Source organism: Microtus oregoni, unplaced genomic scaffold (assembly GCF_018167655.1).
Source record: "Microtus oregoni isolate MIOR12 unplaced genomic scaffold, Mior012 000007F_ref0000211, whole genome shotgun sequence".
Taxonomy (NCBI): Eukaryota; Metazoa; Chordata; class Mammalia; order Rodentia; family Cricetidae; genus Microtus; species Microtus oregoni.
In genome coordinates this window covers 5,445,128-5,457,332 of record NW_024543066.1, presented here as the reverse complement: position 1 = coordinate 5,457,332, position 12,205 = coordinate 5,445,128, and the positions used below count along the sequence as shown (strand labels likewise).

Sequence of the window (12,205 nt, the reverse complement as noted above, 5' to 3'; positions counted from 1 at the left end):
CAAAATATGGCTAATCTGTGGCTTTGGTATCCGGGAAGCTGGGTTCAAGTTTTACCTCTGGGGCTTGCCTGTTCTTACTGTGTACTCCGTATCTTCCTGTCTGAAGCTGAACTCACTCTCTTTTAGTTCTTGCCACCCAAGAGCCTATCAAAACGTCCAGGGAAATAAGATGTAAGTCTTGTCTTAAGGAACCTTGGCAGTCAGTAATACCAAGAAACCTTGGACTAGTCATGCCTAGACCTAGAAATTTCTGTTGACAGCAGCAGAGCCGGAGAACCTGTCTGCCCAATGGACAACCATCAATCATTCCAACCAGAGGAGGTCGGAGATAACATTATCTTTAACTTTCTTTGCACCGTTTCCGTGGGCCTGACATTTGTAGGCAATACGAAGGTCTGACGTGACCAAAGGGGAAGTTGACCAGAGTGAAGAAGCCATCTACCCAAAACACCAGGATTTAAACCTATCATTTTGGAAAGCACAAGAATATATTCATTTTCTCCTATAGTACATGGCTAATTTGTTTGTCTCCCAGTGGTTCTCCGAGCTTAGTTCCAGTCAGATAATGGCAAGTCAAGGTTAAACCAAAGAGAACTCAGGATTCTGTCAAAGCTACTTGGGCCTGACATTCCTTATGAAACCTATGGTGAGCCCAGCTCACAGGTAAGAGGATGGTGACCTAACCCATCACCTCTGCAGTGGTAAGCTTTCTTCATAGAGGGCAGGAAGCGAAACATACGTATCAACACTTAAAAGCACACATCAGCATGTACATTCTTTCTCACTGTTAATGTCTCTAGATGCATTAGGTTGTAGTTGGCACATAAAATTATGTATTTAAAGTGTAGAAGGTAACAATTTGATGCATGCATGCACACCGTGCAAAATATTAATTACTATCTACGACCTCACGCAACCACCACTTGGGGCTGGGGAGAACACTTGAGGCCATCTACTCCCTTACAGCCACACTTACCATGCTGTCTGTGAACACCCCAGATCTTACCCATCTTCTCCCTGAGATCCCCTTGCCCGGACTCATTTCCCTGCTCTCCATAAAGTCCATTTTAAAACACATTTCTCAAGCCAGCAAGATGACTCAGTGAGTCAAGGCCCTGCCTACGAAGCCTGGCCACCTGAGTTCGATCCTCAAGACCCACATGGTGGAAGGAGAGCACTGGCTCCTGAAAGTGGTTACCTCTGTCTCCTACATGAGCCCCACGCCATGCCCAGGCACTTGCCATCACTCACGAAATAAAGAAATAAACGTAAAATTAAAAAGTATACATAAATATATCTCTCCCTTAAGAATACACAGAATTAGGAAGGCTGAAGCCTTTGCACTCGGCTCTTTGTCTCCAGTTAGTCTGTGTTCTTTTGTCCTGGTTAAATGTGCTTTAATTAGCAAATATCTGTAAATAATTTACTTGCTTTACAAACACAACAGAACAATGGGGTCGGTCTTCACATACATTTACCAAGCATGTATTGAATCCTAAGCCAGACTCTCCCATTGTTCAATAACTACATTAAGCTGCCTCCTTCTTGTTGCTTTCCTTGGAGGAGGTTGGGGGCAGGGGAGGTTGGGGGACAGCATAGCTGGGGTAGAAACCCAAACTCCAGTAACAATGCCACCTTTTACCAGACCCCGGAAGCCAAAAACACAAGACTGTCCAGCTCAGGCTTGGGCAAACCCTGACACCCCCCCCCCCCCCCCCGATAAAAAGGAAGTATGCCAAGGGTAACAGACATGGAAGCAACGGCTGGAGAATGAGGGTGCCCATCAAATTACTTCATTGCCTAAAAACCTTAGCGTGTGAGCCCCTCCCCCCCGCGTACCCCCCAGACACAATGACACCCAGGGAATCACAGTACCGCATCTGGGCTCTGCAGGGGTTAAAACAGCACCATGCATACAGTGCAAAGCAAGATGTTAAATCAAATGAGAGTGACTGCTCCGGGACCAGAGGCATATTATTTTGAATAAGATTGAAAAGGCCAGAAAAAGCAATTCAAAAACATTTCAATTATGTATTTCCCAGAACTACATCTTTGAGCAACTAATGCAAATGTTACCACCACAATAAAACTTCTGCCTACAGAAGAGCACATGAAGCAGGTTGAGCAGCATATACTTTATAGATCATATGCATATTTTGGACTATTAATAAAAAATGCAAAAAAATCTATGTATGCTTTACTCTCTGAAGCAATACAGTAATTATGATTAAGGGACATACCGCACGAAAAGAGCCAATTTATCTTCCTGGTGCTCAGGGATGCTATTGTGTAACTAAGCAACTAAAGACAAAATATGGTCTAATTAATTCATTCCTATGCTTATTTAAAAGATACAATTAGAACATTTTTATTTTCCAGCTTGCACAGTAGCTGAACATGCTTGAGGGTGTAGAAAGCAAAGCCTATTATGAGCAGAGACAAGAGTTTAATGTTTGTGCCACACATAGGCTTGGAACTGAACAGTGGAGATTTGGTGTATCACAGGCCGTGTTTGCTAGGAGTCATGAGAAAGGAAGATGGCGGAGGGTCAATAGATTGGCTAGCAAAATGTGGCCTCTGCTGGTTTTTTGGGTTTTGTTTTGCTTTTGTTTTTGTTGCCGTTGTTTTGTTTGTTTGTTTCTCACTAGGGTGCAAGGATTAAGAAGGGCTGTGGACTGGATGGTCTTGGGCTTGAGAGTATAGGCTGATGTACCTAGACAGTCACAATGAGTTATTTATAAAAAATTCATGTCATCAAGATACCATCCCAGTCTGAACGGTAAAGTCAAATCTCCATCTTTTGTGCTGTGGACACACATCGAGCATGAGGTAGATGGTATAGCCATGACGTCAGAGCCCTCTTTCTTTGGATGATTATCTGCATACTTTCCAGGGAGTTGACATGGTGCACAGATATGTTGATGTGGGCATTTACATTTCTGTGTGAGTGTCTGTGTGCACAGATGTTGAGTGCAGATGCGCCCCTCAATCCCTCTCCACCTTCCTTTCTGAGTCTTCTACTGAATCCGGAGCACATCTGTTTATTAGAGGAGCTGGCCAATGAACTCCAGGAATCCACCTGGGCTCGCCTCCCAGGCCTGGGATCACAGACATGCTTTTTATCTGGTGTTGACTATCTGAACTCAGGCCTTCATGTCAGCATGGCAGACGCTTTGCTAACTGATCTATCTCCTTGGACCCATACATTTTAAAAGGTATGCTCAACATAGAACACAGAGTCTGGGGTTTGCATGGACACACTCTAGGGGCCAAGGCCCCTAGATCTTCTTGATCTGTATGAACACAATGAGGATCACGGCACACCCTGGAAAAGGCCACCTTGCACAAGGGCTTGAAGGCAGATTCTTCCAGAAACAAAGGACCCATGACCACATCTCTTAGAGGCGAATGAATCTCTTAGCCAACAATCGATAAATTTGTTTTAAATATCTTTAAAAGCAAAGCCAACAAGTAATCATTAGTTACAATATTATACTGAGTAGATGATGGCAGATATCCAAGCGCCATGCTATAAAAAATGACAAGCGAATGCATTTGATTCAAGCAATTATATGCTGGATATTGGTTAAAACTAGACTTTGATAAATGAGCTGGAGTTGCATGTTACCAGATGCCACTAGGAACAACGGCATGCTTTATTAATAATTAATAACCAAGTATTTACATGCATGGACTCTTGTATTTTGTAAAAATAACATTTCCCGAGTACGGGCCTGGCAGTTTAAATGTCAAGAGACATATTAATTGCTTACGGTGTGGAGTCACCCTTAAACACATGACTTTGTTAAGGTCATCCAGCTGAAAAACATGCTCTCTTTTGTGAACTGCCAGAGGTGCCCTGGTGAAGCTTGACTCTCTGTCCGTAAGTCTAGGTTTCACGGTTTGCCACTGCAAAGTCCCTGATTTCAATGAGCGGATTGGTGAAGAATAGAAACATACCCAGAGAGACAGACATGGTGGTTCCAGGATGAGCCCTCGGTCTCAAACACTTGCCTATGTATTCAGAGAGTGCGAGGAACACATAGTTGGCATCCATAGGGATGATGTGGTTATGAGTTTTAGCAGAAAAGGAAAAGGTACGTGATAAGGTATTGAGGTACGCCTACAGGTCAGTGACCCATCAATGGACCAAGCAGGCTGCTAGCAAAAAGGAGCTTGTTTTTTGTTTTTTTAGGTTTTCTTGGTGATTTGTCATTTATGTGTATGCATGTGAGCCTGTGTGAGTATGTATTCATCCCATGTGTGCAGGAGCCCATGGAGATAGAGAGGGTCTCAGATCCCCTAAGATTGGACTGTCACACACAGTTGTGAGCCATTGGATGTGGGTGCTGGGAATCAGACTCAGGGTGCCTGCAAGACCAGCAAGCGCTCTGAACTGCCGAGTCATCTCTCCAGCCACAGAAAGGGTATTTTAAAAAGAGTTTTTAAGTTTAAATCATGTGTCTCTGTGCATTTATTTATGCAAATATCAGTGCAATGCTGTGGGGGGGGGGGGCAGAAGGGGGTTTTGCTTCTCCTGGATTTGGAGACACAGTTAGCTGTGAGTTGCCTTATTGAGGTCCTTTGTAGGTAAGTGTACGACCTTAACCACTGAGCCATCTGTTAGGCCCCTCCAAAGTATTGTTGTTTTATTGCTTAGTCATTCTAGACTCACTGAATTATGCTGAGGTCGGTAGAGGGACTTGGAGGTGAACAGAACATGGCAGAGGAAGAGACCTTAGTGAAACTACAAGGAAAAGGGGAACACTGGTAGTTGCATTATCATGCAAAGAGAAAGAACCCTGAGATGTGCCAAACACACAGGCAAGATGTGAAACACCATTAGCCCACAGGCTCCTGGGAAGAGGATTCACGTTTCAGAGTAGAATGGGCTCCGGCACATAGTGGGTGTTCTGTAAATGTGTTTCTAGCCTCGCTACACAGTAGGTGTTCTGTCGATGTGCGTCTGGCAAAAGAGAACGCAAAGATGAAGAGTGCTTTGCCCTTTTCCAGAAAGATCATGAAACACAAAGAGGCCTTAGCTCACCTCAACATCACAAAGCTGGCAAGTCTGATGGCATTTCTTTGACTAGCATCTAGCAAGCAGGGTGGGGGTAAGCTGTGAGCTCCCCTAAGGGACTGTTCCCTTTCACTTCTCTAAGTACTCAATAGATACTAGTGCACATGGATGATAACGTTTCAGATTTGCTCATATTATAGGGGATCTCCAATTGTGATGGTCTGTACATCTTTATATATGTTGACCTCACTTCATTATTAAGATTGATCAACTTCTGGAGGAAAAGGGCAACTTGCCAAGTTTTTCCTGTTCACCCCTTTACCTTCTACACGGTTAACACTCAACAAGTAGTTTTTTGATGAACACAAGCTAGTTAATACCTAAATTGCTTGGAGCTTGGATCTTAGCCATTCAAAATATACTTTAATGTAAAGTTTATTCGTTCACAAAATCAATGTCTTTGACTCAATATTAAAACAGTTTCATATGTGTATATAGTAATGACATCATAATAATATGTAATTTTGTCTTATCATATGAAATTTTGTCCCAAGCCAAGGAGGAGAAGACGCAGAGGGTCTAGGGATAAAGCTTATGGGAAGAGCACATGCTTAGCAAGCATGAAGTCCTGAGTTCAATCCCCAGCACTGAAAGAGTAGAAATATTCCATCTTCCATACCAGCCTTATGGGCCAGAGGTCAGAAAACTTTTTCTGTAAAGGATCAGGCCTAGCAACAAATATTTCTACTGTGTTGATCATATGGTAACCATCAAAAACATTAGCTCTGTTGTCTGAGTCAAAGAGCTACAAATACTTTATGAATAAATGAATGTGACTACATCCCAATAAAACTTTATTTACAAAATGTCTTTTGGCCAGATTTGACCATCGAGTTTTAGTTAGCTGACCCTTATTACAGTCCAGTGAGAGGCCTCCATGCAATGCTAGTTCTTAGCCTTGTTCTGCACATGGTCAGAGGCGTCCATCCCTTCATTTAGTTTTAAAGAATGACTAAGAATTGCCAGTAGCTAGAGTAACTGCAGCCTTCAGTGGCTGAATTTTCATAGGTCCTGTGCTAGGTGACCCTTTGTTATCGTCTCTGATGTCCTCAGTAGAATCTAGATCACCAGTTCCATTGTACAGGTCAAGAAAATGAGGCTCGGGTAAGGAAGAGCTTCATTCATGAACAGTAAGATCAGTTAACAGTCAACAAAACCCAGAACTCTCTGAAAACCAGTTTCTGGACACAGACCAAGACTGGGGGCTATGACAAGCCCCAGCCGGAACCACCGAGATTCCACAGGGCATCTGCTTAACCCCAGATACGATCAAATCAGGTAATCTTTCAAAAAATGTGGTTGGTCCAGTTGAGAGCATTCTTCAGCAGCAAAATATAAATTCCTAAGAAGCCTTCTATGCCGATGACACAGCTAAATCCCACACACTGGAAAGACAGCCTGAGTGGACAGAACCAGAGTGCTAGAGATTTTAGCGAAGTAACACAGAAGTTACCATCTCACATAAAAAAGTCCCCAGGAATGCCTCAAATTCCAATGAGAAAAGCAGTAGCAATATTAATGGTAGTGATCACCACCAATCAGTGTTGATCTATCTATCTACTGTGCACCAACTTGGCTTGCATGCACTTTCTATGTAGTAGCTCACCGAGTCCTTAAAACAGCCCTAGAAGTAAATGTTGTGCGCCCATTTATGGGTGAAGATACTGAGGCTCAATGCTTGAGAAAGTACCCAAGATTCTACCAGTAGAGCGAGACTTGAAAATGTTTACATTTCAACGTCTTGGATCCCACTCCAACTATGGTAATCTGCTTTCAGTAGAACAGGCACCCTTTGAGGCAATTTCTAAGTGGGTCACCATTCATCGCTTCTCCTGGATGGTGACAACCAAATACTGCTACAAATCCTGAACACAAGCTGGAGTCTAAAACACCCAGGCATGCTCGGTCTTGACGCAATGACATCATTAGCTTCACCTTCCCCGTTCCTAGTTCCAGGCCATCAACAAACCTTCCTGCAGAACCCAAGCCTGCACATGCACGCATTTTGAAAGTCAACTGCCAATAGATTAAGTAGCTGGCAATTTGAGAGTGAGCATGATCGGAGGTTGCCCAGTAACAGAACCAATTACCCACCTACTTTGTCCTGTCCTCCCCTGAAAAGCTACTGGCCACATGTGGCAATTGCGGGTGATTACCAAAGACTACCTCCTGGCACACGGCCCTGCTGCTTACTCTCTCATGCTGGTATAAGACAGCATCATGATGAGGTCCAAAGAAATCCACATAAACACCAAAGTTATTATGATGTGTTATTGTTTACAGAATGAGAATGTTTATAATACCCTTACCCTAAGTCCTTTCGTTTTAAGTATTTTGTGATATCGAAAGCATTTTCCTATATAATGTCTCTCGATCCCCCAAATAATTCAGTTATTCTTGCTGCTATTCTCATTTTGTGGAAGAAGAAACTGAGGCTCAGATACTTATGGTTGTTTAAGGTCAGACTTGGACTAAATTACTGAATTGAGTCGAAATGTGCCTCTTCTTGTGTGTGTGTGTCATGTGTGTGCATTCCAAGCACGCGGGGTACTAGTGTGCCATAGCATGCTTGTGGAGGTCAAGAGACAAACTCAAGTGTCAGCCCCCCACTTCTGTCTCATGTAAGGCTGTCTCTGTTTTGTTGCTTACTGCTGTGTACGCTCTCGACATAGGAGCCCTAGGACTATTGCTTCCAGTAGTACATGGGTTCAGAGGATTCGAACTCAGGCCCTCACAGTTGCCCAGTAAATGTTTTATCCACTGATCCTTTTCCCTAGCCTCAAAGATATCTCCTTTTCAAATGCCTTTCCTCAGTGCAGGCCACCAGCACTAGAAATATCTGATGGCAGTAATACATATGTGTGCTATCACCATCACCCTGGAAACCAATCAATAGCTAATTATTAATAACTATGAACATATATTGCTATGTAACATCGGTTAGGATTACCTGAACCACACAGAACAAAATATTTTGAAACCTGACTATCTGACCTTTGAGAGCGGACTGAGTTAGTCTCTGTTTTAAAATGAGCAAGGGGCTGCCCTCATTGGTACGTGCTTCTGGTGTCTTTTCTTGTTTCAAGAACAGGTTTTATTGGAGGAGTGGAGGAGACAAGCTTAAAGTTTAGGAAGGACTGGGTGACACTGGCTATAACATTTGACAGGCCACATGACCTTGGCGTGTCCCTGTCCCCATCTCTAAAATGGGTAGGCATAGTCCTGCATCATCCAGGATCCTGCAGTGATTGCAAAGATCCGTGTGGAATTAAAAAAAAAAAAAAATCTTCTGCAAATCACAGCGAACCACACAGGGACGCTATTTCTAAACTCACACAGCGATCGTGTTCCTGATTTTAGAACTGACGTCTTCACGTTTCAAGAAATCAGTTAAAAAAACAAAAAGAGACAGGATGACTCTTTTCAATAGAGAGTACCCAGTCCTAGTTGTCCTTTTGAGATAGATGCTGATGTCAGCTCAATCAAAAAATTATTAACCTCCATTTGGTTACTTAAAATAGACTCTACTGGCTGATTAAATGTTCTTGAACACCAAGAAAACATTCCCCTGCAGTTACCAACGGCAAAGGCATCCTTCAAAACTATTTAAAATCAATAATAAAAACCATTTCAATGTATATAAACAAGTTAATGGAGTAGGCGAAAACAAAGCAAATTTCTTAATGAGAGGCCCTGTTGCCCCCTCCAGGCGCCTGCAGTAAACGCTGGTCTCTGACTCTCCTCCCCAGGAGCCTGGCTGCTGCTGTTCTGCTAACGTCTGAGTTAGGCCAGGGGGGAAATGACATCACCAGGGTGGAAAACTGATCCGGCACTGGGAAACTTTCTACCTGCTTTCCATTTGTCGTAATTATTTTGCACAATGCAGCTTCCATTTGCATAATTTTGAGGCGTGTCATTATCTCAATTGAAAATTGTTTTAATATGGCTGAATAACTCACAATGACATCAGCCAAAGTCCTAATGAAATATACAAGTATAATCATACAGCTAATTACCAGCCGTGTTAGCATTAAAAAACAAATCATGCATAATATTAGACTATGTATAAGCAGCTGAGAATTATAAATAGAGCCGCCCTCTCTCCACAAACCCCCTAGAGTTTACTTTTAAATGGCAAGATTAATTTTCTGAGGTATGGCTCATACAGTAGATATGAAATGCCTAGATTATTACAACTCCCCATAAGGAACAATTAAACAGAGACCGGGTGTTTAAAAACGTATCTATTCATTGTCAACAGTTCTGACAGACAGATGGGATCGTCGGAGGCTTTTATTCTTAAACCAGAATTCACCATTTAGTTACATCAACAGAAATTAAACAGGACCTAGTGGGGTCAACTCGGGGTCTTTTAAGCAAATATTCCAATTTCAATTAAAAAAAAAAAGAGTGACCACAAATATCCCATAAAACACAGAATGATTTCCTCCTGGGTTTAGTCCGAAGTCTGTTCGGCACCAGCTCTTTTCTGGATATTTAATCCTTCCCTTCTCCAGATCACAGGCCATGTTGAAGTAATAAATTTGAAAAGCAAATAATAAGAAATCAGGAAGGGGGAGGGAGAAGGAAGACAGCTGCGCAGGAAAGTTGGATCGGGGGAGGGGCCTGAGCCCGGGGGAGGGGAAGGCGCTCAACCTGTTGGTGGGCTGCAGGGGTCCCACTCTGCAGCTCACTCCACCTTAGTCAGGCTGCGGGCGGAGCCGGGAAACCGAACGCTGAAACCCGGGGCTGCGGGGAGGGCGGGGGAGGGGTGTGTGCGGGGAGGAGGGCGGAGCTTATTTCCGAAAAGGCAGATTCCTGGGCCGAGATTCTGACGAACTCCCTTAATTAACCGGCCGCGGACCACTGAGGGGGTAATTCGATCCGGGGGGAGAGGGAGTGAGCTAGCGAGGCCAAAAGTGCAATCAACTCCATCAGCTCCAGGAATTTCTGCCCGGGCTGGCAGCTCTAGGGCCCCCGAGGAGTTCAGCACCGAATCATTCATTTAACAACAGACCTACCTCGAAAGCTCGCGAGCCTGAAGTCGAGCTAGCTGCCTCAAAAGTCTCAGTTTGATCACCCTGCCTCTGTCTCGGGAGACACAAAGCCTTGCTAGGGGACCGTGGTCCTCCCTCCCGCCGCGCCCTGGGCGCAGACTCCCCAAAATAGTTCCCGGGGGTGTGTGTGGGAGGGGATAAAGACCGCGCCACCGAGCTCGGCCCTCGGACCCGGGGAGCCTGTAGAGCCGCGGTCACACCCGCAGTGACAGAGCCCGAGGGAGGTGGCCGAGTGGCAGCGCCGGGTCCACTCCGTGTCCACCCCGCGCGCAGCCCCGCACCGCACCGCAGAGGCCCCTGCACCCGGCCCCACACCCCACTGGAAGACGTCCACTTCGCGTGGAGTCACTGGAAGCCAGAACATCAAATGGTTCCGGGAGGAGGGGGAGTGGGCGCGAGATAGTTCTTAATGCCGAACGTGTTTGTGCCGGTTACACGACCGCTTTGAAATCCGCCCGGGCAGATGCGCAAGTTATTTGAATGTATTATCCCAGTACCTGTCATTTATCACTTCAGTCAACACGCCTTTGCCAACTCAATCGCTTTTGATCTCATTCTGCCTCCGTTTCGTAATTTCCGCCCTCTTAAACATATCAAATACTTAAAAGAAAAAAATAACGTGAACAATATTAAAACCCACCAAAAGAAATCCATCCAGCCTAGGAGCCAGGCACAAAGGTAAAATTTTTTAAAAAAGCAAAAAAAAACAAAAACAAAAACCGTATATACTAACGCATGGGATATTAATCTTCAAGTGGAGGTAGCAAAACCAACACAGACACACACACACACACACACACACACACACACACACCCTGGAACAAAACCCTTCTCGACAAGTTATTTGATCTTGACTAAAATCAGCAGTTGGACGGTCTTTGTAAAGCTGACAGCCAAACTCTGACAATGGCAAAATACTCCAGCCCCAGTTAGTGGCGCTACCCCTTTAAAAAACGAGCGGATCCTGCTCGCCGCAGAACTGAATACAGTATTTTCAAGCTTGCCTTATAATACGCATTACTGGAGGGGGGGGGGGGTGGATAATAAAGAAGGAAGAGAGAGAGAGATAGGTTTACCACCTCGCCATGGTCGCTATTTCTGCCCTGGGGAGTGTCTTCTGGGAGGAAATAAAGTTTCGAGCTGGATAAAAGTTGCCGGCTGGTCCTTTCTTCCCACAACAGCTGGAGCTCCGCTATGCAAATCGGATCCTTTGGCGTACATCTTACAAAGAAAAAGTCGCCAAGGGACAAGATTCTTGGTTTGCCTTCAAGGTGGAATTGAAAAGCCTTATAGAAAATATAAGGTCCGTGCAACCCACACGGTGAGCCGACCCACTGCAGGAGGAGGGGGAGGGAGAGAGAGAGAGAAAAAAAAAAGCACCACGTAAATAATGTAGCCATCAAGCACAAATATCTATTCCCAGCCACATTCACACACAAGACAGCCAGACTCTCAATACAGACCGGCCCACAGATACGCTGGGTGAAAAAAAAAAAATCATACAAACCTCACTAAATTTTGCCTCTCTTAAAAAAAAAAAAAGAAAAAGAAAAAAAAGAAAAAAGAAAAAAAAAAGAAAAAGAAAAAAAAAGCCCTCCGGGTCTCCACCACCACCCCTCCCCAGCTCCCCATATGAGGCCATAAAATTACATTATGTAGGTATGATCAGCGCAGGGATTTTTTTTAAACAATAAAAATGGTTTTGGGGGATGCAGAGGGTAAAAGTTTGGTGAAAAGTTTGTGGGGGGTGTGTGGGGGGGTGGGGGGGTGGGTGAGCTGGGGGGCTGGGGGGTGCCGGGGGGCGCCGGGACCGCAGGAGCGGAGGAGAGCGAAATACCTGGAGTGAGTTGGGCTCCATCTCGACGTTCTGAATTGATTGAACTCAACATTCTCTCCAAACTTGTTGGCTTGAATGGATTGCATCAGGTCCTGGCAGGGGAAAGCATTCTCTGCTTGCAGCCGGCTTGAGGTCTCAATATAAAACTAAGCTCTCGCCTTCCCCTCAGCACCAAAATGATTGAAAATATGTCCTAATATTTCTTCGATGACTCAATTTTTAGCTCCTGTA

General features: G+C 44.5%; 1 protein-coding gene across 2 annotated transcripts in view; it reads right to left on the bottom strand.

Annotated features, from left to right (window-relative positions):
- Arid5b (AT-rich interaction domain 5B) overlaps positions 1-11,999 on the bottom strand; it is a 177,096-nt gene extending 165,097 nt beyond the window's left edge. For both annotated transcript variants that reach the window (XM_041655516.1, XM_041655518.1), the window contains exons 1-2: positions 11,975-11,999; positions 11,217-11,471 (exon numbers count right to left, since the gene is read on the bottom strand). In XM_041655516.1, the coding sequence (XP_041511450.1) occupies positions 11,217-11,471; positions 11,975-11,995 (276 nt within the window). In that variant the 5' untranslated portion in view covers positions 11,996-11,999. The remainder of the gene's footprint in view (positions 1-11,216; positions 11,472-11,974) is intronic.
- Between the last annotated feature and the right edge of the window lie 206 nt (positions 12,000-12,205).